At 36.8% G+C, this 24,569-nt stretch overlaps 1 protein-coding gene across 14 annotated transcripts in view; it reads left to right on the top strand.

Moving 5' to 3' along the window:
• PDE4D (phosphodiesterase 4D) overlaps positions 1–24,569 on the top strand; it is a 550,182-nt gene that overhangs the window by 520,809 nt on the left and 4,804 nt on the right. For 13 of the 14 annotated variants that reach the window (XM_051642406.1, XM_051642404.1, XM_051642405.1 and 10 more), the window contains 5 exons: positions 16,229–16,322; positions 19,654–19,826; positions 21,603–21,701; positions 21,793–21,957; positions 23,686–23,785. In XM_051642406.1, the coding sequence (XP_051498366.1) occupies positions 16,229–16,322; positions 19,654–19,826; positions 21,603–21,701; positions 21,793–21,957; positions 23,686–23,785 (631 nt within the window). Of the gene's footprint in view, positions 1–9,089; positions 9,499–16,228; positions 16,323–19,653; positions 19,827–21,602; positions 21,702–21,792; positions 21,958–23,685; positions 23,786–24,569 lie in introns of those variants that run through there. The other variant, XM_051642416.1, reaches the window with a different exon arrangement.

The raw sequence follows: 24,569 nt of genomic DNA, 5'->3' as shown, positions 1-24,569 counted from the left end.
ATTGCAGTATTAGTATTGCAGGCCACAATTCTCTGCTTTTGTCTGTAGCATCATTTCAATTTTTCCATAGGATTGCTTTTCCCTTCCCTCTCTTTTGGTGAACTAAGCAATAGTAATTAGAAAGATAGGAAACAGTTTAATTAATATTTGTTTTTTATATATACTAGAATTATATATATTTTTTCTTTTCATAAGAACTTTATGTTAATCACGAGTAGTTTTAAAAAAGATTTCTTTTCTTTTAGCATGAAATGACAACCATACAAGATTTCTGGTGAATTTTTAAAGCATGTGCTTGGCCACGTCTACAGTACGAGCACCTCATTAAAATGGGAATGTCATAGGAGCTGCCCTGATACTCCACTTACAGCAGAACTTGCCCATTTTATTTACTGGTTACCCTGATAAAGTATCCTTGACTGGGGCTGCACTGTGGGAATTAAGGAGTGGATATCAGTATGTTTTTTGGAAAACATCCAGATTCAAAGCATGACAAAGAAGTTTCAGCTCAATGAAACACCAGATATGGTATAAGCTAAATTGTGTGGCTGTATCTGAGGGTGAGATTTCCATCTGGCTTTCTCATTGTGCTGAGAGAATTGAGGTTGTTCAACCTGGAGAAGAGAAGGCTCTGGGAGACCTTATAGCAGCCTTGCATTCCTGGAAGGGGCTACAGGAAAGCTGAGAAGGGACTTTCTGTAAGGGCTTGTAGTGATAGGACAAGGGGTAATGGCTTTTAACTGGAAGAGGGCAGATTTAGATTACACATGAGGAATAAATTCTTCACCATGTGGATACTGAGACACTGGTCCAGTTTGCCCAGGGAAGTTGTGGGTGCCCCAGCCATGGAAGTGTTCAAGGCCAGGCTGGATGGGTCTTGGACCAACATGGTCTAATGGGAGGTGTCCCTGTCCATGCAGGAGGGTTGAAACGAGGTGATCTTTAAGGTTGCTTCCAAAACAAAATGATTCTATGATTTTCTATAGATATAGTGCTTTGCAACACGATTTAAGCACTAAACGGGTAGATTAGGTTATGGTAGGTGGATTTAGGTTATGGTTGGACTTGGTGATCTTCAAGGTCCTTTCCAACCAGAATGATTCTGTGATTCTATTCTGTGATGATTCTATGATGCATTTTTGTTGGCAGATAAGGGGAAGGAGTGAAGGTGATAGTGTGCTGGCTGTATGGTCGTCGTTGGTCCCAAGACAGGAATGGATATGTGTAATTGAAAGAACTAAGGAGACCAGAAATAGCAGTAGCATATCCTCACCAGCGGCACTCCATAAGATAAAATGGGTAAAAAAGAGTGTCTGAGTTACTATGCTATCCATAGATGAAATTTTAAGGAGGAAGTCTTATCTTTTTTTTTTTTTTTGTTCCACATCTGATTTATTTTTCACTTTTTTTTTTCCTCACTGTTTTTGCTATCTTACCATCCTGATACAATTCACTATATGTACACAGTTTACATAACATAAGATATTTTTGCTCACTACAGGAGTGTTGGACTAGATGACCTTTAAAGGCCTCTTCCAACTCCGAAGCATCCTGTGTTTCTGTGATTCCACAGTACAAGCATTAAGAGAGGGGGAATGAATGTTTTGGTTTTTTCCCTTCCATATGTCTTGGTTCTGCTCTTCCAAGAGAGGACTTTTTCTAAGAAAATATTGGAAGGTCAGAGAGAGGGTCTTCTGGTGGAGTATAGAACTATTTGGTACTGAGATTTGTTCACCGTGAATCCTAAGCAGCTTGTGTAAGAGGTGTGTTGGGAGAACTCTTGGAAATGAAGTAATAACTAAATAATCTCTGTTTAATTTTCCACTTCTTCATGCAAATTATAGTTTCTATAAAATATGATAGCTATTGTAAAGCAAACAAATTGCTTCCTGCGTACTGTAAGGGAACAAATAATTATAAAAGAGTCCAGCTTAGGGCCTTCTTGTGGTGCTGTTTTCTGGCATCTTCCAGACCTGTTCTGAAAGATTAATCTTAAATTGTTCCCTGCAAAGTTGGTTGGAGGAGTAGGAGCAAAACAAGTGAGCCATTAAAGTAGCTTACATAAATATTACAGATTTTTGCACATACGATAAATATGAAACATGAAATCTCACTGTTTGTTCCAGGTTCCCTGAGTTCATGTCCAGTGCAAGCTGAGCGCACATTTGATTTGTGTGGCAGCACCTTTTATAGATACAGAGAGAAACTTTGAGCAAAACAGTTCAGTGTCTGTTGAGAAATGTACTGATATGATTAGTTAACTGAGTGGAGTAGGTATTTCTGCTAACGTGGCAATAATTTAAGAATGATTTTGAAAAATATTGTCTTAACCCAGGATACTTTTTTGAAGCATTTCCAAGCCAGAGGTATGAATAACTGTGGTTCATTGTTTCACAACTTCTCCTGTTGTGGTGCAGAAGTATCATATGTTTGTATCAATATGCTGTGGGTCCATATTGGCATATGCATAAAAACATGGTATGTATTGTGTTTTTATGATGTGCTCTATATATAGATCAGCATATATTATCTCCAAGTAAAGTATGGGATTTTCATAATTGTTTTTAGTGCAAAACTTGAAAAGCCTCCTGTTCACGTCAGGTATTGTTAACAACAGTAATTTAATGGACAAAATCACAGATTTGTTATTACTCATTTGATTTTGTCATTTGCCAAGCAGGATTGAGAGATAACCACCTGAGCTATTAATCACTGCTTTTTCCTAGGGTGACTGCCTCCTCAAATCTGCTGTCATGACTGCGGTTGTCATCACACCCTGATCCAGTCTTCTCTGATTTAAATTAGCTTTAACAATAGCTTTTTTTGTAAAGTACATCATTTTGACATCATTAAATTAAAGGGAAAATAAATGTATAGCAGAATAGTGTAAACAGCAAAATATTTATTAAATTAAACTCTTGGTTACTGCTTGGCATTTTGTAGAAGCCATTATGTGCATACTGTACTTTATGTAAAATAATTCCTCAAGAAATGAGTATTGCATATTAAAGATGGCCAGTGGTCCCCAAAATTAGCTTGAAATGGGGTGTAATTTTCATTGTTTCTGCAATTGTTCAGGGGTGTCTATTGAAAATATGACAGTTGTAGAGAATACCTATAAAGGCCCTGCTGTGCTATAGTTGAAAATTATATAAAATATATATAAAATTATATATAAATATAAAAAATATATAAATATAAATTATATATAAATATTATAAATGTGGACCACATTTAGCATGTTCCTACATGTTAATAGCTAATGCTTACATTATCGCTAGAGGGCAGTAAATACAAACACTTGATTACGTATTTTACCAGAAAGTCGGTGGGGGTTTTTTATTTATTTATTTACAAAGAATTCTATGTCTCTCCCCTAAAATATTTAATAACAATGTTGTCAACTCAGTCTGTTCAGCAACGTAAAATTCTCGTCTTTAATGTGTGAGAATTATATGTTCCCAAATAAAAAGTTATATGAAATTATATAGCTTAGGCTATTCCATCATGTGTAATTAATGTAATTCTGACAAACAGGAAGCTGCCAAGGAAGCTTTTTTAAAGCAGTGCAATTAGGTGTGGTCCTTAAAGTTGAGACTCCTTCAGAGAAGTTAGGTTTTTGTTCCAATTACAGCCATTGGTTCTCAGCCACCAGTAGAGTTCATAGCTTTTTTATTATCAGCATAAAACCCAACTTTGTCTCCACTACTGCTGCTCACTTGATGTGTGGCAGCTTATTGTTGCAGTTGGAACAATTCCTCGTATTTGTTTGTTTGGGTTTTTTTGTTTGTTTGGGGCTCTTTTGGTTTGTTTGTTTTCTTTTTAAATTAAGTTCTACATGCTCTCTTCTTCCAGTCAGGGAGTCTTAGGAGGAGCCCAGAGAAGTCTGGTGAGGCTGGTTGAGTCAGCATAGTTTCTTTGTCCCTAGCTCTCCTGCTTCGCCCTCTGGACCAGCTCTAGTTTTTGGCTAGGTAGCGTCCATCCACATGCTCTTGCTTGTTGGATGAAACCATTCTTTGGTGCTGTGGTCACCCAGCACTGAGCAGACTTTCCATTTTGTGGGGAAACTTTCTGCTAGGGTGTGTGCAGCACACATGCCAAACAGAACTGGCTAATGCTGTGAAAAGAGTCTTTTGTTTGTGATCAGTAAGAGTTGGATTTGACATGGGAGATTATTGCCAGTCTCTGATGTGTGGAGGGGAGCCTGAAATTGTTATTTGGTATTTACAGGCAGGCTTCTCATTTGGCTCATGAGATGCATTCAGGATATCTGTTCCTGTTCGTAACACATACAACTTCAAAAACTAAAATCTGTGATGTGTTTAGCTGTCTTCCCATTTGTTTTACTTTTTGCCTCTCACTAGACAATATGCACTACATCCAGCACACTTACATTCAGGCTTGATGCTCAGACATATCTTTGAATGTTCCTAGTGCAGCTTCTTAGTCAATCCAGGGGCTGCAACAGAGATTTAAAAAGCAGTGCTCTCCTGCTCTCAAAGCTAAACATGTTTCTGCTGGAGTTCCCGTTTTACCCATTACTGACCTGTGGAAGGAAAGACCAAGATTGCTAAATCTCCTGTGGGATCACTCAAAAGTACTGCAACTGAATCAACAAGTGGCCTCTCAGCCACTATCCTTTTCCTCAAGCTTGAAACATAACCATCTTACTTCCCTGTTGACTAAACTTTCAGGAATCTTTGCCTGCTAACAAGAGCCAGAAAGCAACACAGATACTTTATTTCAGAGCATCAAGATTTCTCCCAGGCTGCTGAGGATGTAATTATCTTTATTGTCAGTAATGTGTTTCTGTATAGGAAGCCTTATCCTGGATGTTAGGAAAAATGAGCTTTCCTTGAATGTCTTGTATTCCATAGGTTTAGTCTTTATGGCTTAAAGTGGTTTACAGGCTATAGGTCCTTCTGGCAAGTTGTTATCATCAATATAACAGATAAATAATTGGCTGAAAACCTCACTAATATTGGTGAAATCTGTGTGCCTTTGCACATACATGCAATAATTTAAAAAAAAATAAAAATAGGAGCAATCTAATAATGAAATTCTTCACATTCTCATTGAAGGACAACACAATTTAGATTAATAGTATGGGAATGGCACAGAGCTTTAGAGACAACCAAGAAATTGTGTATGAGTGCTGAGAGCTCCAGAAGATTGCACAAAAGTAGAGGTTACTGCTTACAAGAAGATGATTTGAGGTAACTCCACAACCCTTATTTCATCACAAATAGACAGATTTTGAATTTCTAAATTTGCTTTCAAGCAGAACAAGTCCATACTTGTGATACAAGTTACATAGAAGACAGAATTTCTAGAAGGAGCATCTGCAATAGAATATTGAGTTTCCATAGACTTATGGGGCCAAATGGATTACTGGATCTCCTGCATCTTTCACATGGCTAATTTACACAGTAGTGTAGAATTATTGAACTCACTGACTTGCACTTGTTACTGTGTGACTTGCATTTGGCTAAAACACACTTTGCAAAAAACCCCTGCTTATCTTGATTTGAAGATACCAGGCTGCAGAGAATCTACTTCTTCACTGCCAGAGTATGCTAATTTAGTAACTCTTGTTGTTAGTCCACATGTCTTGTTCATATATTGATTTGGTTTCAGCTTAGTTTGAGGCAGCTTCAGTTGCCTTCCATTACTTCTTTTTGCTTCCTTGGTGCTAGTGAACTGCATCTGGTATGCTGTATTACCTCTTTTTCATGGTTGTTTTTTTTTAAGTTAACCAGCCTGCATTTTTTCTTTTATTGTAAAATGTTTTCTCTATGACCTGAATATAGTTATAGTTATAGTTTCCTTTGCACTGCACATAACAGCATTTACGAAAACAGAGACACTAGTCCTGTATGCATTATTCCATTGCTGCAGTCACCAAAACGGTGTGTCTAGCATGTCTCTCCTTTCATCTAGGATCAAAAAGATGCAGATTTGGAGGCAATCGCAGTATCACTATGAGGTATCCTATTGTGACTATAAACACTTCCCTGTTTCTGTAGTGCACCATTTGGTACTTACAGATCGTGTGCCTTATTGCTGGGTATCTGTGCAGTTAAATTCCTTGAACTGTTGTTTACCTGAATGGTGTCAACATGCTAAACAAGTGAGGCTGCTCTTGGTGACTTCCACATCCTCATAGTTTTTCTTTCCCCACCAACCCCACCCTGCCCTAATTTTTTCAGTTCTCTGGAAGTTTTCACACTGTGTAAGTTTTCATAGTAGTTTCTTAATTCCAGATCACCAGTGAAGACATTGAATGTGATAAAATAGTTTCAGGTTTGCAGAGAGTTAAAACTGTCCCATGAGATGAAGACAGCCTGTTGAATGGTTGTTAGAAATGGGTCAATAATCAGGGTCTTAACCTGTTAAATGTGTCCTCCCTCAATGTAGGGACTGCTGTTGCAGAAGATTGCATAGTACTAAATACAATGCCCTACAACACATCAAGAATATTACATGTTAAAAGACATAAAATTGTATTGACTGGTATTCATCACATTCCTATGTCTTAATTCTTTATCAAGCAAATGCTTAGAATGTGTGAATTTCAGTTTTTCCATTATTTTACACAAGACTGATTTTTTGTGAAGTGGCCTGAAGCTGTCCAGATGTCCAGTTTGCAAATGTTAGTTGACACACAATTAACATTTTTGCAGTCTTTCAAAATTTACTAAAGCTGAATATCACAGCTCCTGGGATCTCTGCCACCTCTTTGTATTACTCCTGTGGATAAAGTTGTCTAGGCTTGTTGATTAAACAATGGCTAGCATTTCCTGTGGGCATTAACAGACTTCATCATCTTTTTGCCTTTCAAGGTCATTGTTCGGATTCCTTAAAAACACACAACAATGCTCATTAAGAACTTCCTTTTTTAAAAAAATATTTTATTATTCAATTACTTTAGTGTTCAGGTAATTTCAAATTATACCTTTCTCATTTCCATATTTTTGCTTGATTGGAACCATTGCAGAAAAATTTCATTATATCCTTCTTCCCCCATATTTTATCTTTGTGCATGTATGTGCATATGAAAACAAGAATTTCCCTTGCATGTTGCTGTGTTTCCACTTATGTCTAGCTTTTGTTTTTCTTTTCTTGAGTTACTCTCGGCATGTGGCAGCTATTTGCTGTGCACTCATCTGTCCCACATAACCTCCTCTAAAGCTAATTATTCACTCATTCCAACCTGGGAATTGAGGATGAAAATCAAACAAAATGGTTACTGTAAATAAGTGCTGATGTGAATTTCACAACTACGTATTTCTAAGGTCTTATTTCTACAAGTAGCTGAAGTAGGAGGATATGCTTTCTGAGTCAGTGAAGTAACACGTATTATAACCAAACTTTTATGCCCACATGCTTCAGTTCTTAAGTAGCCAGAAGTATAATGGCTATTACATTACCATTTTCCAAGACATGATTGAAATTGCATTCTGAAGTGAGGCAGTATGTTTTCAATTTTCAGTGTTGATGCTGGGTAGGTGGCAGCAGTGCTCTCTTTCAGCTGCTCAGGAAACAGTGCAATGCAGCTTTTATATTCAGCATTACAAATCTGAACTGAAAGAATCAGGAGAAATATTTTCCAGAAATATTTTTTAGCCTTTTTTTATGTCTTACTGATTTTCTAATAACCCGTCTGTTTTAAAAGACAAAATAAATTGTTTTATATTCATTTACCTGTATAGATCCAGAACAGATATATACAGATAATGCATCAGTAATGTGTTCATTCATCTGTGTTTTATATTAACTATTTAAAGAAGATAATATGCTTTCTGTATGAAAATATGTAGGTGCGGGATGATCTTTGACTTCATCCAGTTGCCACATTGCAATATCTTTCTCTTCTGTAGGGAAGAAATTTGCTCATATCACATTTTGCCCTATTGATTTTTGCAGCTTCAATTCTTTCTCAAGCACTTAGAGTTGCTGACATTGCTGTGTAGCATCACCCAGAGAAACAGAAACAATTTCAAGCCAAAATCTCCTTGATGACCGTTGTCGGTCAGCACTGTCAGTTCTAGTGAACCGGCAGTTGGGGCTTAGTCTGAATGCTGCACATCATTCAGCTTGTCCTTAGAGACTTGCCTACTGTCATAGGGGGGAACTCTCCCTTCTTTTGATACAACAAAGATTTGCCACAGTATTGCGTATGCTTTGCACAGAGTGGTGGAAGATAACGCATTCCTTCTTTTGAGTTTTGGTCTCCTGAATGGCAGATGGTGGGACATTTTATCTAACGCTCTGAATCAGCTCACTGACACACTCTGCTTGCAATTAATTATTTATTTATTTTTCCTGATAGGGATAGCTGTAATTGATTATATTAATCTGCTAAGGCAGAAGGAGCAGAAGTTGAATAAATTCACTGAGAATCTGAGGATTCTTATTATCTCACTTCTGACTTCTCCATGGAAACTTAACATTTACTGGGAATTATAAGACATTATTTTCTTTATCTTAATAATAACTGCTTTTCTCTCTTAAAATAAAAAGTAGAAAAAACTGACAGACTGGCCCAATGGTCTAAATAGAACAGTTTTTAATCTAGATGGCATAACAGCCAAAAATGTTTTCATTGTTACACTACAGCACAGACTGCTCAAGAAACCTGATATCTCTATTTCTTTTTGCTTTTGCTTCACAAAACCATTCAAATATACTCCCCTTTTTAATGAAAAGTTAAAATGACTAGGCAATCCACATGAATATACACAATACTAATTTTATCTGCTTGGATGGCATATCCATTGAAAGGAGCTGGTAAATGCTGTTGAAATGAGGAGAATTTAACCCAATTATTTTTGAATGGCACATGAATGCTGCAGGCAGGGATGCCATTATTAAATGGCATTTACTGTGGAAAAAAAAAAAAAAATAACCCATGCCCAGGAGAGTCCCTGGCGCTGGCCAATGGGAAATAACTGTACATCACGTTACCAGCCCCTCAGATTTATATCTTTTCGGGTGATGTGCTATTGGCTGCTAGTTAGGCTCTAAGGGAGGGATTACTGGCAATGTTTGTGTCTTCCCCTCAGTCCTTATTTGGTTGCTGTTGACAGAGCAAGTCTTTCCAGCAGCTGAGCATCTTGACATACATTATTCATTAAGTCCTGGTGTTCAGGAAATATGCATATCCCTAGCTCTTCAGATATTTCTTCAGCTCGTACAATATGTCTCTACAATATTGCCTCTGAATGCTTGGAGTTTTACAAATGGCATTTATACAACTGGAAGACCACACGGTCAGATTTCATTTCAGTATGCCTCCTCTGCACACAGTTGCTGAGAACCTGAAGATCAGCAAAAAGAATTAGGAGAGAAAAGAAGGAATCTTTCTTCTTGGAAGTCTTTTGCAGTGTCAGAGAGCAAAAAACTGACTAGCTGAGATTGGTAATAGAGAAAAACAAATAAAAATCAAACATGCCCGAGGCAAACTATTTACTCTCAGTTTCGTGGGGCTACATAAAGGTAGGATTTTGGTTTACTTTTTAAGAACCTTGATTTGCAGTGCATGATTGCATGATCACTGGGTAGCCTGAGGATTTGAGGGTGATATGACTGTGAGTAATATGAATATAAAGTAAAAAATCAGAAAAGCAAGCCTTTGTTCAGCAGTGAGAATGAACTGCATAGTATACAGTCTTTCTTAGAAACTGTACTGGGACTTTTAAAATAATGTTGCTTCAGTGGGTAATCAGACCAAGTCTGAAGCCAAAGAAATTCAAAAGAGCTTTCTGTTCTTTTTTTAAAAAAAGACTTATACAAAACTGTATTTAAAAAATACCAAACACAAACAACAACAACAACAAAATAAACAAAAAAACCTCTCAAAACTGAGATACCGTACAATAGGAGAGAGCATGAGTAAAGATGCTGAAGATAATGGGTGAATGCATGATTCAGGCTGGTTTTACTTCAAAAAAGCTGAAAAATGTTAAATTATCAACATGTTCTAGCAGCATTTCTTGTGTGTGTGTGAAAGCTTATTGATTAAAAGAATGGAAGCTGTCATATTCTTACAATGATTTACATTATTTGTAGAGCAGCTTTGAACTAGCTTGAAACTGCAATACTGCTAGAAAATAGAATTAAATAAGCTTTTATCTTTTTTATGGAAAAGTTTTGTACCAAGGAATTAAATCAATATGCCTATCAGCATACAGAACTGAAATTCACTTAGAACAAAATGATTTTGGGCTTTGTCTTAGCCCTACTTATGCATTAGTGAAAAAGAAACATCATCCTATGCTTGTCGTACAATAACTGTTCCAAATCATCCTGTTGGAAAGAAAATTCTGATTTCTCCTGAACTAAATAATGCCAGCTGTTGAATTAAAGGACTAAAAATAATGCAAGCACTATATTAACTCATGACTGAATCCCTTGTTTGTTTTAGTACCTAATTTTATCATAGATTATTTTTTTAAACAGAAATGTAAAGCCCTCATTAGGTCATTGTGTCTGATTAGGTCATTGTGACCATTCTTTGCTAATGCAGAATTACTACCGTGTATTCTCAAGGATTTTGTTATCTGCAAAGAAATTTGATCCCATTATACTACCTAGGTGGATTCCTTTCTCTTTTACCAAAATATAATATGAAATTCCTTTCTATTCAGCTAAAAGTGATTTTTTTTTTCCTAATTTACTTGGTATTGCTTGCATTTCAAGGCAGCTGCTATCATGTTCCTGCTTCCTAAATTAGAAAAATTCAATCACCAGTCTTCAAAAATTGTTCACTCTTAACTGTTCAGTCTTTAAAATTGATAGGATTTTTGCTAATTGAAGTTCAGCAGAGAGTATAGTAGCTGTAATTGTTTACACATGAGGAAACAAAAAAAGGTCCTCTGTATAGACAATAGCTAAATAATACTTTAACACCATTTTAATACAGTACTTTTTGAGTTCATAGTATACACAGTAAAGGAAAAATATTAAGAGAGGCAAAGGAGATTGCTTTTTATGACATTTGAAACAATTATTAGGGTATTTATGAAATTCTAAGGAAGAATGAAGTGTTAATCTCAGGGTTCATGACATGTGTTTACATCCCTTAGTATACATATACTTCTGCAATCTCAGTATGCTTCAGGCTGTACTTAATTATCTTCTGTTAATTACATTTTGGAGCATAGTTATCATGTGGATTATTTACCCTTGACTTTCATTATCTTTCTTTGAAACAATGAGAGCAATGCCAGGCTTACAGATATGTACCTCACTATAGTTGGTACTAATACCTTGATATTAGTTAAATATTTAGTTATACTAAATCTTTAGTTACTAAGAATGCTCTTTACGTATTAGGAATGCTGCTAAAATAAAAGTTAGCTTTGCTTTGATATACAATAGAAACAGAAGCCTTACATTAATTTGTAAGGTTGAGCTATTTTAAGTAACTTGCCTTGTTTGTATAGAATATAAGACTTTTCAAATCCAGTAAAATAATACAGTTTATTCTTTTTTGAGTTACAAACACCTTTTTAAATAACACTGGTAGATACTTCAGAAACAAAATATCACCTTATAAGTTTAATGTTCTAAGCATTCAGTGAGTGTTTGCTGGATGTTTTTTACTCACAGAAGCTTTTAGAAAAGTTACCTAGAAAAAAGGCAGCCAGAAAGACTCAAACTGGCTTCTGTTGCCATGTGGGTTTGGAAGCCAGTGCAATGAAAGACTCCAGGTGCTTTTGAGCATTTTGGTTCTAACTTCCACTGATCTTGGACCTCGATTAACACTCAAACAGAAGGGCAGGCAGGATGGATCAGCCTGGTCCACAGGCTGCCTTCTAGCCATAGCTTCACCTTCTGTACTGTTGCCAAAGGTTGTAATAGAGGCAGTCTCTTTACAGTCCTTGAGATGCAGCAGAATGGGTGTTCTGAACAGAGATCCTGGGTGAAAGAGGCCCTATCAGGACAGGGTGTTTACACCAAGGGTGGTTCTGCATCCTTCACCTCCCAACACAACTAACTGTAGGCTGCATATTCAATTAAGCTTTTTGCTATTGCGTCAAGAACTTAATGCAACTAATATACAATGTTCTAAAGTGTACTTAGTATACCTCTTGTGTATTAAGCATGCAGCCCAAACTTTTTCATGGCCATGAATTGTCTCTTGTTGGATCTTCCCCCTGTCTTTGGAATTGAACTTGACTTTTCTTCCTAGTACAGGTGCAAAGTTTCTTCCCAAAATTGTATCAGTGCACTGGTTGCCATCTGAGAACATGATTACTGCAAGACTTGGGCTGAATTTTTCTATGTACCTTTGCTGACATCAGAAAATTATCCTAGTTTTTCCAAAAAAAACCCCATATATATTTATCCTAGGTTGACAGCAGTAATATATATGAAGAGATAGGCACGCACCAACTTTCAAACCAGAAGGACCTTGACTACCATGCTCAATCCCTCATATGTAACCTGTGTTTATGAGGTGACCACTATTTAGGAAACTCTTCTTGTCTTTTTAATGTATGCATATTTATTCTCATGTATTAGGAGTTCTCCTTGTAGCAGACTTCCTAGGTTTTTAAAGGGAGTTAAAAGTGCACATGTACTTTTTTCACTTTGAAAGATTTTTATGTTACTTGCATATTGTGTTTCTGCTGTGGTACCCACCCCCCATGCTGAGAGTAAAATGAAAATATTTAAATCAATAGAAACAAATGAAATTTTTAAAATCTGCTTTAAGAAATATTTTTAGGATTTTTTTTCAGGCAGTACTTCACCATTTTGCAGCTGTGACATTCAGCATAGAACTGTATAATTGACTTAATGGATATTTTATAGCCTGTCTATTTCCAGGGGAAGTTTCCTAGATGATAGTCAAGGGCTATGATGCTCCACTGAGATATATATGTTATTTTTACAATTCTTATTTAAAATACTTAACATTTACTTTAGTGTCAAGGTGTTTTCATATCTTGTTTGACTTGTTTTGAATAAAATGCTGCAATGTTATTTCTGAAAGGACAAATGATGAGAGTATGGGCAGTCTAGCCAAGTTTCAAGCACTCAACAAGCGTCTTTTGGATGACTGAAAGAGTGTTGACTCACAGATGTAACAGAAACGTCTCTGATTTGTATTAAGATCTTCTGGGAGCCATGTGAGAGGCAGAGTTTACTTGTAAAGTAATAGTGCATGGATGTATAACTATGTGGAAGGTCTGTAGACTTTGAAGCAGCAATTACATATGGGTGACCTTGGGTCCAAATGAAATCTTTGAGAAATAGGTTCAATCAGGACAGAGCAGGGGCTTTGGGATGGTTTGTTTGTTTGTTTTTCTTAGTAAAAAGATTTCTTTCCTCCAAAAGACAAGTTATTAAACATCAGAGGATTAAGTAATATACAGACATACTGAAACAGGATATAATGAACAAAAATGTCTGAACATCTAGATCACTGTTAATCTCTCTCTTGATTTTTTTAATGTTCTCAAAGAGCATTATTGTTCTGCATCATCTGCATCATGTTGTCTGCATATGGTCTTCAGCTTCATCTGTTTCAATGTCCATGACGATTGTAAGGCTTTGTCATATAATGAGAAAATCAAAACAGTTCTCTAAACTGCTTAGTCCAGATGTTTTCAAAATAAATGTCAACTGAAGTCTTGTTGCTGTGGTGTCAGCACCATGTGAAGGAGCATGAGGAAATTATGCTGTCACAGTTCATCAAATCCAAAGGCTTCACCTCTTAATTTTGCCATTAGCAGGAAGGCCTTGCAGAAGCTGGTGGACTTGTTTTGCTGTACACCCATGTCCAGCAACACAGACTGTTCTGCAGGTTTCAGGCTGATGGTTGAGCTTTTAAGTTGTGGTGACTTATGGTATGATGGGAGGTGTGAAGATGAGGCTTTGCCTCAGACTAGTGCAGAATATAGGATTAGAAAAGACTACTTGCACCTTCTATTTGTTGTGGATGTCTTTACAATAAATATTTAGTTGGAAATTATTAAACAATATATATTCCATAAGTTCCACAAGATTATTCCCAATACGTAGTAACGAACCTTCTCACTACGTACTCCCCAAAATGAAATTTATGATTTGGAGAAAAAAAAAAAAAAAGCCCTTCCTATTTGTTGTGTCAGGTAGCTGGGGAAAAAGTATAGTGCAAACAAATACCAATGCCTTCTCCTTTCAGAGCTGGGAAATGTTTAAGGAGAGTTCCTGATGAATACATACCAATGTTGGATAGATGGTCTTGTTCTGAAGTGCAGAACGCGACCCAGTAGTGTTGGTCTGCAGCACAAAAAGCTTCACAAAGTTGGATGGCATCTAAAGGGGTTTACTTGGAAACAACCAGACAGAAAAGGACCTATTTAGTTGAGGTCTGGCAAATTAGCTGGATTAAATTAAGGAAGAGGGAATATTGGAGTGGTAATAGATATACTGATAATAGTACAACAGTTAATGAATGGAAGTTGATGTGATTTTGTCTATTTCTGACCTTTTACTAAGATTCCTATACACAATGTTTAATTTAAAGCTGCAGTTTCTATTTAGCATTTGGAGACAAGCCATTCTACGATATCTTAACTTTTTGCCTTAAATAATTCAGTTTCTCACCTTTGTGGGGAAAAAAAAAAAAAAAAGCAAGCATGTGAAACTTACTTATGTGTATGTTAGAAGTTTAAAGAAAGGCTTTTAAAAATACTCTTGAGGTTTTGGGGTCTGTCACTACTGCTTGGCAAGTTTTACTTGTTTTTTTAACATTGGCATGGGTGACAAACATCAGACCTTTACTGTAGAGACTGATACTGGTTTCATGCAGAATGTATAGTCTTGCAGTTCATAGTATGTGTAAATGTATTTGTAGTGTGGTTCTAATTTTCAGAAATGTGTTGAGCACTTGCTGGCACACAGCTGTGCCTGAGATCAAAGCTGAGTCTTTGGCTTGTGACAAAAGTAGGATTCAGTCCTTGTAGCAGGGACTTTCTGTCAAGATGGCAGGAAAATGCAGTGGCTGATCTTCAGAGTGTTATATTAAAGGTAATTTTTGTTTAGCATACTGTGAGCAATACAGAAATTGGTGACTTACAAAGACATTGTGAAGAAAGTTACACCTTTCACTATGCAAGATCTCTTTGAAGAAAGGGTTTTGATAATTCCAGGGGGATGGAAAGGAGGTGGTTAATGTTTAGTCTAGTGCTTTATCTCATATTGAATAATAAATTACTGGTTTTCAACTCAAAATGTTTACAAGGATATATACTAAGGATAGGTATTGCTTGATGCAATGAATAGTCATAAGTTGATGAACAACATGAAAGATGACTCTGAAAATGGCACAAATAATATGGCTTTGGTAAGAGGAAAAGGTGACTGAGAAATCTAACAACAGAATGTAAGGATGGTGTAATAGAAAATGCAGTGGTGATGGATGCTAATTTACACTGGCAAGAGTTGTTTGAATCATTAATAAATATTGCTGAGTTCTATTTGTTGATAAAATCAGGGCAGAGTTACAGTCAATGAAAATGCATGTAAGATAGCTAGAGTTGTATTATTCAATTAACATATCCAACATAATTCTATAAGGTATATAGTTTAACCCTGAAGTCTAGAAGTAATCAAGAACAAGTCAGTGACCAGTACCTAATCAATAACACGTTTCTGGATTATTAATATCCACTTCTATCCAATAAGTGCCTAGACTGAATTGCTAATTTAGAGGGGAAAGTAAAATGTTTCCACAGATGGGTATTTTCTACTCCAGTGCTTCATAAAGATACTGATAAATTTCTGAGGCTGTGGAATGGTCAAGTCATTGGGCTGATCCAGTATAATAATTTTGAGTCAAAGACAACAAAACCTGCATCTATTCATATTGGTGTATAGGAAATCAGTAAGGTATTTTGTTAAGTTTTGAGTAGTAGTGTCAAATATATTTGAGTAGATTAATGATAAGAGGTTACATAAACTTGAAATATTAGGAAATTTGTTGTAAAAATGCACACATAGATTAATTTACAAACATGATAAGAAGACCTTAGTAGAGAATTACGTTCTTCAACCCATGAATAAGTTAGTAGGATAGAGCAATGTTACATGTGACTTTTGGGTTTATAGTTAGTTTAATATATATTCTTAATATCATATGCTTTCCCCAGTTATGAATTTACTGCATTTTCTCATCCAAACTGAAACACATCTTGATTGTTAACTTTATGCTTTTTTGTTCTGTTTTGTTTTCCAGTTCAAAAGAATGCTCAACCGGGAGCTAACCCACCTATCTGAAATGAGCCGGTCAGGCAATCAGGTCTCAGAATATATATCAAACACATTCTTAGGTAAGACTATGTTGGGAGTTAACTTTTTCACCTTTTCTTTTTTTTTTTTTTTTTTTTTTAAATCTCTCTCTGGACTGTAATAGAACTTAAAAGCAAATAGTTTTCTGTATTAATTTCTCTTTTCAGAAACTGTACATTTATTACCTCATTTTTCACTGTTTAAGCAGAGAGATCATGTTAGATCCATTTCCTCACAGCTCATTTAGTTGGTGCATATGGTTTCCCTGTGTGTGTAATCACAGATAAATATTAATATATGTCTTATGTAACATTGCAATTACTGTATTGTCAGTGTGTTAAGAAATGACTATGTAATTCATTAAATACGTATTAAAAAGTATTATTTCACTATGTTTCCCTTATGAAAGTTACCACAAAGAGGGTTCAGTGTGCTGGAAGCACAGAAGCACAAGTAACCTCATAAAATCTTGTAGCGCATATTTCTGATGCTTTGATATTCCCTGCCTGCACACCAACAGGTGGATGAGTATGACTGAGTCAACAACTAAACAGACTGCTGGCAGGAGTATGTGTGCAGCTTAGGAGCTTGCATGGTGGGATTTGAGCATTAAGAAAAGCCTGACACAATATTACAAAGAGTATGGGTTTCTCCTCTATGCCTTTTCTGGTCTAAGTATGTATTATTTTTCTAGAACAGGTGAAAATGAATAAAACTTGGTTCCATAATGTTCTTGAACATGAAGATAAGGAAAATAGACAATTTTCAATTATGTTTTGAGCAAAACACCATTGGTTCATAAAGACAGTGTGTATAAGGGGAGGCTTATTTTCAATTATGTGTTGAGCAATGTGTGTAAGGGGAGGCACAGCTGAAAAAGTCCAAATTAGGATAACAAGTACTTTAGAAAGTGCCAGTCACACATCTTAAGATACATCTTGTTTTATTTGTGTGAGATACCATATCTGGTGCTTCTTGAGTTTTCTGGAAAGAACCGCAGTTTCTTAGATGTGTTTTATCCTGCTTGTCACCATATCTTTAAATGGGTCACTTAATGTGTCTTAAAGTTCACTTAAAGTTTATCCATGGTTGCAGTAGCATGCCTGAACACTGTGGCACAGCAGGGTTTCAAACAATAAGACAGTGATGAACCTCTGTCGTGGAGAAGCACTATTGCACAGGTTCAGAAGCCCTGGAAGTTGCAGTATACAGATGCCTGGGAAGATGACCCACTTAGGCTGAAAAAAACCTGAGATTCCCATTTCTGCTTGCTTTTACTTGAAAACTTAGATCTCGTTTTGAGAGGGTAAGGAAATGTCAGCCTTTCACAGGAGATTTCAGTTTTGAGTGGAAAGGCAGTCACTTCTAAGTAGTTACTGAGCCCTGGGTGTTGTTTTGTGGTTGCATGAAAACCTAGGACACTTAAAATTGTATGTTCAAGAGGAATACAATGGGGAAATTACCATATCTACAGATACATTGCTGAAATATTTTCAAGATATGCAGTGTAAGTGTATAATTTCTGAGCAACAATGTGAAGAGAGAAAACATTGTCTCCAGAGAAATTTTAAATTAATCTACTTTATAAATATTTTTTAATACATAACCTTATCTCCTGAGCATCTACAGACTTTCCCACATTTGGGATTTAGGGAAGTGACATGAGAAAACAGGAGGAAAAAAGGACCGTTTTGCCCTTGTAGGGCTATATGACATGTATGAAGTTATTCATAATGACAAGTATATGCCATGTGTGAGATTTAAGGCTCCTATACTGAGTATAAAATATGCGAAGTTTTTATTTTTCAGTGTCATCAAACTTTTTTTTATTAACATAAAATGTAAGAGAACCTGCTAAGGAGAACAGGGCAACCAGGGTCAAAATGGCAAGCTATATTTTCTGGATGTTAAGATGGGCATGGGATCCTTTGCCATGTGTCCTCTTCATTACAAAAGCAGGGTCAGTCCCATGGAATTCCTTCAGAGATCTAAAGTTGTTCAGACACATCCTTTCACTTGACTTAAGTCTGACAATTCGGCTTATGAACCTCCCTTTGATGGGTCTAAAGTTTGTGCATGTGACTGAAACCATAAACATCAAAGCAGAAACACGAATCACTGCTCCTCATCTGTTGTCTATTTGCACCAGTCAAGAGCTGCAATGCTCTGCCTCCCCCTTTTCTTGATTGTCCATATGAGGAGAGCAGTGAAGTCTGGAGGAGGCAGTCGGGGAACTCAGTGCCACAGGCTAAAGCTTGGTGAAATTTCCACAGTTTCTTCTTCACTGTGATTTGTTTAGAATTTTGGTGTCCAGTAAATGCAGCTGCTAAAGGGTAATAATAAATAAATAATTTTTTTTTGAGAAAAGGGAAGAAGCAAACAAAATAACAGTCTGGGAACTAGAAATGTCCTTGCCACCCTCATCCAGTTTCGGCATCTGTAATTAAAATGGCTGTTGCAGTAAGGGAAAATAGACATGTTTTAAAGTGCCCATTTCTTCTTCTTCTTCTTCTTTTTTTTTTTTTTTTTTTCATAAATAGTTTATTTTGTTGTACAGTGTTTTTTAAATGGTGTTCCACACCACCATACCATTTCTGCAGTGATCAGCTAGCCATGGACTAACTATTCCATTTACTGTCAGTTTAATCCTTGTATAAAGTTGTTCTGGCATGTACACTGATGAGGTGTATGAAGTGATGCTACTGATACTGCTGTGGAGGCAAAAGCCCACAGCAAAAGGCTGTGTTTTAGCAAAGCAGTCTTTGTGTCAGTATTACTTGCTCTGGTTAAGAGATGGAGAAATGCAGTGGATTGTAGATGTGGCTGGCAAAAGGCTGAGTTTTACCATCTTAACACAAACAGGACCAGACCCCAAGTATTAGGTCCTTCAAGTCCTGAAAATGTTTCATAAAGATTTACATGAGATACCACTTTGATTCTTTTTGAAATACAGTTTCAGAGAGTATTCTTCCTAGAAAAGAAGTAATTTAAAATTTTCTTGCAAAATTAAAGGTTTACATTTTTGTTCAATTGTAACAAATTTTTTTTTATAATGGAAAGTATTGACCCTCTGTGCCATTGCTAAGGGTGCAGGAGAAATGGAAATCAGACAGTCAAGAGTCATATTTAAGGCCAGTTAAGAAAGAGGGAGGCAGCTTGTGAAATAGAAATCTGCTTGTATGGAGGAACAGAGCTATGCTTATGTTTCCATGTTCTTACTGCTCTTAATACACAGTATCTGTTGCAAAGTCTCCAAATAAAACCAGTTTTGTTAATAATTACAATATCCATAAGATGCAACTCAACTGTGAAATGAACAAAGATATTTGTAATTCCTTAAAAAAATATTATATTTTTTTTGTTCTTTTGAAGACAAACAACATGAAGTTGAAATCCCTTCTCCAACACAGAAAGAGAAAGAGAAAAAGAAGAGGCCAATGTCCCAGATCAGTGGAGTCAAAAAACTGACGCACAGCTCTAGCCTAACTAATTCCAGTATTCCCAGATTTGGAGTTAAAACAGACCAAGAAGATGTTCTTGCCAAGGTAGAGAATATATATGTCCTTGAATTTAAGCCACTGAATTAAAACAAACAGTGAACTTGTCAGTGTCTCGGTTTGGGCCTAACTGACAAAAAAGAAACAAGTGGCCACTTGCTCACCCCTGCCCCACTGTGGGATGGGGAGGAGAAAATCCAACTAAAAGCTTGTGGTTTGAGATGAAGACAAGAAGGGTTCCCTCAACAATTGCGGTCATGGACAAAACAAACTCAATTTGGGGAAAAAAAAAAGTATCTATTTAATTTGTCACTAATCAGATGCAAGTAGAACAAAAAGAAAACAAAGAACAGAGTTTTAATACTCTAACCCCACCTCTCCCTTCATCCTGGGCCCAAATTATTGTGTTCCCTGTTTCTCTACCTCATCCCTCCCAGCAGGATATGTGGCCAGGGAATGGATTTTACAGCCAGTTTATCACTCACTGTTTTCTGCTGCTCCTTCCTCCTCAGGGAGAAGGATTCCTCACAATTTTCCCCTTCTTCCCTGTTGGGTCCCTCCCATGGGAGAGAGTCCTTCACGAATGTCTCTGACATTAGTCCCTCCCACAAGGTCCCTCAGGAGCAAGCTGTTCCACCGTGGGCTTCCACAGAGTCACGGCCTGCTTTGGGAACAGCCACCTCCCCTGGCATGGGGTCCTCCAAAGCTGCAGATCCACATCTGCCCCACCATGGTTCACGGGCTGCTGGTCCTTATCTACCCCACAGTGCTCCTCCAGGGGCTACAGAGGAAAAGCTTGCTGTCTCACCGTGGGCTACAGTGGAACCTCTGCTTGGGCACCTCCTCTCCATCCTTCCTCACTGACCTTGTTATCTCTGCTCCACCACTGCTCTCACCTCTGCTCTCCAACCCCCCTCCCAGCCCCTTTTCTTTGCTCTGAGGTCTTATATCAGTTTGCTTCCCTTTCTTTTAATATGTTAATTATATAGGCAAATCCATTGTCTCTGATGGCTGGGCCTTGGCCATAGGTGTGGCCCCATTTTTGGAGGCAGAGGAGCTTTTCAGCTTCTTACAGGATCCACCCCTAGAGCCTCTTCCTCTGCTGCCAAAACCACACTACAGCCAAAGTAGTCAGTATTATTCCATCCACTGCTTATGACCATTGATTTCAAGCTGCAGCACCAAAAGTTGGTCTCGAAATAGTACACGTTTCGTTAAGTGGAAGGATAACAAGTAAAATCAGTGTCAGGCCATAAGGGTGAATTGCCATGTGAACAGGATTTCATCTGGAGCTGGAATGTACATTAGCATTCAAGTATGCATTAATAAAGCTGCTTATTCATAAATAATATCTGAGGAGTGAAGAGTAAACATGCCATATACTGTCACAGGAATGGAAAATGTTTTTTGAAAACACACAACTGGCATATAGGGTTAGAGATGTCCATCCAGCTCCTGTCTTTAGCTGTATCATCTAAGTACATAATTTGTGGTTTTGCTTTTAGTGAAATTTCCTGTGATTTTTTGCACCAGGAGCTAAGTAGTTGATGATAATCTAAAACTGGCACAAAGTGATTATTAATTTAATTTTAGAGCTTTGCATTTTGAAACGTGCTTATCCTTGTGTTTTCAGGAATCTGCCCCTTTATTTCAAGAACATTTCTGAGAACAAGGGAGACAGCAGCAGAACCACAGCATGTCTAGGGGTTTCTTCCTTGCTAAATTCTTCTGTCACTGGGCTACTGTTTGTAGCTGTTTCAATAACAAAATCACTGGAATTTGTGCGTTAGCTTTTAATGTGTCTGTTCCTTGATTTTGCCGTAGGAACTAGAGGATGTGAACAAATGGGGCCTTCAGGTTTTCAGAGTAGCAGAGTTATCTGGAAACAGACCACTGACAGTCATCATGCACACCATTTTTCAGGCAAGTAGCAGAAGCCATTTTGATGTTTTTGCTTGTCTTAGATGTTTTCCCATGCTTTGTAATCTTAATTGTTTCTCTTTTCCTTTTCTAGGAACGGGACTTGTTAAAAACATTTAAGATTCCAGTAGACACTTTAATAACTTACTTGATGACCCTCGAAGACCATTACCATGCCGATGTGGCATATCACAATAACATACATGCTGCAGATGTTGTTCAGTCAACCCATGTCCTGCTATCAACCCCAGCATTAGAGGTAAACCACTCTGAGGTGGGAAAAGGGCAGGTGTGAGAGAAAGGGACATACTGAGACCCTTCTAAACTAACTATTAAGCATCTTAGTTTCTGCAGTATTTTTTAAAGTAATCTTAAAATTTCTTGCATTAATTGTGCTCTTTTAAAGATTTTTGTGAGTATCAAATCATATTTGCATGTAAATGTTGTGCAGAAAATGTCACATCCTTTTCTTTTAAATCATGTTTTTATACTTGCAGATGTGTACCATCACAACCTTTTTCATTGTAAAACAATGCATGACTTGTTTCTGGCATCCTATTATTGATACTACATCCTGTTCTGTCATTATTTCCCATGTGGGATTTTCACTAACCACAGTTAATGGCATTGCTTAGGAAAGATAGTGATAAAATGGGTTTCCCTCAATAGAGCCATTTGTTTCTTGTTTTTTTCTTGTGCACATTTATTCTGCTCCTGGAAGCATACGTTCCTGTTTGTTGCCTAGGCAGATTGGAACATGTATTGAATTGTCACTGGACTATCTAATTTTTGTTCAAGATCATTTCAACATTGTTTGGAAGAAAAATAGCATTTAGTATGTTCTTTTCTGAAGGATTTGTTTAAAAGCGCTTAAATCTCTTTAGCAGAATGTAGAAGAAAGATGGAGATTACTTTCCCTTTTTTAAGCACAATTCAGGCATTAGCATAGCAAACATTGGTAGATCCCAGTAAATTGCTGAAAAAAGCAGAAAAAGCAATGAGTTGAAATCTTAGTAGTTATTAAGAATTTGCCCTCATTTTCAGTAAGGTTTGCATTTTGTTTCTTGTTTATAATGACCAATCTTTCATGATAATGAATGCTTCTGCTTTGCCACCTTCTTAACAAGAGCGTTATAAGTGAACCTTAAGACTGTTGGCAGATCTTGATTGTCAAAGTCTTGGGAATTCTCTTGAGGCAGGTTTTCTTTATCTCAAGAAGGAAGATCATATTATGTTCTTAAATCACCAAACAGTCGAACTGGTCATCGGTCGCATTTTGGGTTTTTTTCCTAGGTTAGCTGTTTTTTGTGGCCTTGTTCTCAGCAGAGCTTTAGCCAGTAAAACAGCAATGTCTGCCCAGTGCCCACTGCTACTGTTCATCTACACACTTGATCATGAAAACGATTATATAATGTGGGAGCATCAGACAAAAGAGAGTGGGGCTCAGTGACGTGCCAGGTCAACTGCAATCCTTTCTTCTTATCTTCCTAATAATCTCATACAGAAAAAAAAAACAGTAAATGCTAAGTAAGGTGCCTTGTAGTCTGTCACCATTTCATTTAGTATCATTTTGGAGATGTGCATCTTTCGTATAGGACAACACATAGAAGACAGGATGAAATTTTTAACTTCAATTTGTGCTATAGGTTAGAAAACTACTTAGTGATCTAATCTGTACTTAATGAGGTAACAAAAGGGGTGATATTTAAAGACTGAAGCTGAAAACATTTGTTATGGAATTTATTTATTGTGTCAATGTGAAGAAAGGATTGTTTTAGTTTAGCCACATTTCAAATATTTATGCAATTTTACATAATTGATAATTTCACAGAAGGTTGTGATAGCCTGTATGTAAAAGTTCTTGAGAACCCTCATACATTTAAAATAAATTTTGGTTGTTCAGATCTAAATTCAAAGTAGAGTCCTCTTCACTAAAAACACTTTTTCATTGATTAGTGATTGTCATTTCTTTTTCACGATTTTGTAGGCAGTGTTCACTGATTTGGAGATTCTTGCAGCAATTTTTGCCAGTGCAATACATGATGTAGATCATCCTGGAGTTTCAAACCAGTTTCTTATCAACACAAGTAAGTTTGATGTTTGGTGGTTTTCTCAACAATTTACCATAAGATCTGCATGTAGCATGTCAAAAATACACAGTTAATTCCTTGTTTGCTTCTATCTGTACCTTTTCTCAGTAAGTAAATAGATGTTTGTATTTTAAACTGGATATTGTTTTGCATTTCTTGTAACTTTAGAAATAATACATGTAGTACCCTCTAGCAAGAATTACCAAGACATGATCTATAATCATGGCATTGTTTCAATGTGCTGGATGTGGTCTCTCTGAGAAATTAGTTAGTTAACATTAAATAAATAAAGTTGTAGGAAAAAAACAAAGGAAGATGAAATAAAAATCAGAAAAAAGGAAGACAACAGTTTATGGGTTTATATTGGACACGTGTTATGACCAAGGATAGCCATACACTCTATGAGTGAAGGAAAAAGCCATAATTAAATGAGACCCTAATGTCATCTCCAAACTTCAAGCCTTGTGTACGTTTTGTGCATTTCTGAAGGCTGTTCTCTGCAGCATTGCAGGAACCTCTCTTCCCTCTAATCTTTTGCTAGAAGAAAAACAGTATTAGCTTTGTTGTACCCAATGGTGACAAATTTAACAAGTGGCTTATTGCCCCAAATATAATCTGCTTTGATTTCAGTGTCTTATGTTACTATTGTAAGTGGGTAGCACACTGTAGGTAAGTGCAGGTTCTGTCATACAATGTTCTTGCTTTTGCCATCCTCCAGCTTCTCCTTTTACGTTAACTGACCCAGAAGTACAAAAGTTGAAATAACACTGATAATCCAAAC

Source organism: Apus apus, chromosome Z (genome assembly GCF_020740795.1).
Source record: "Apus apus isolate bApuApu2 chromosome Z, bApuApu2.pri.cur, whole genome shotgun sequence".
NCBI lineage: Eukaryota > Metazoa > Chordata > Aves > Apodiformes > Apodidae > Apus > Apus apus.
The sequence above is the reverse complement of the archived record's forward strand: the minus strand, read 5'-3'. Positions and strand labels throughout refer to the sequence as shown.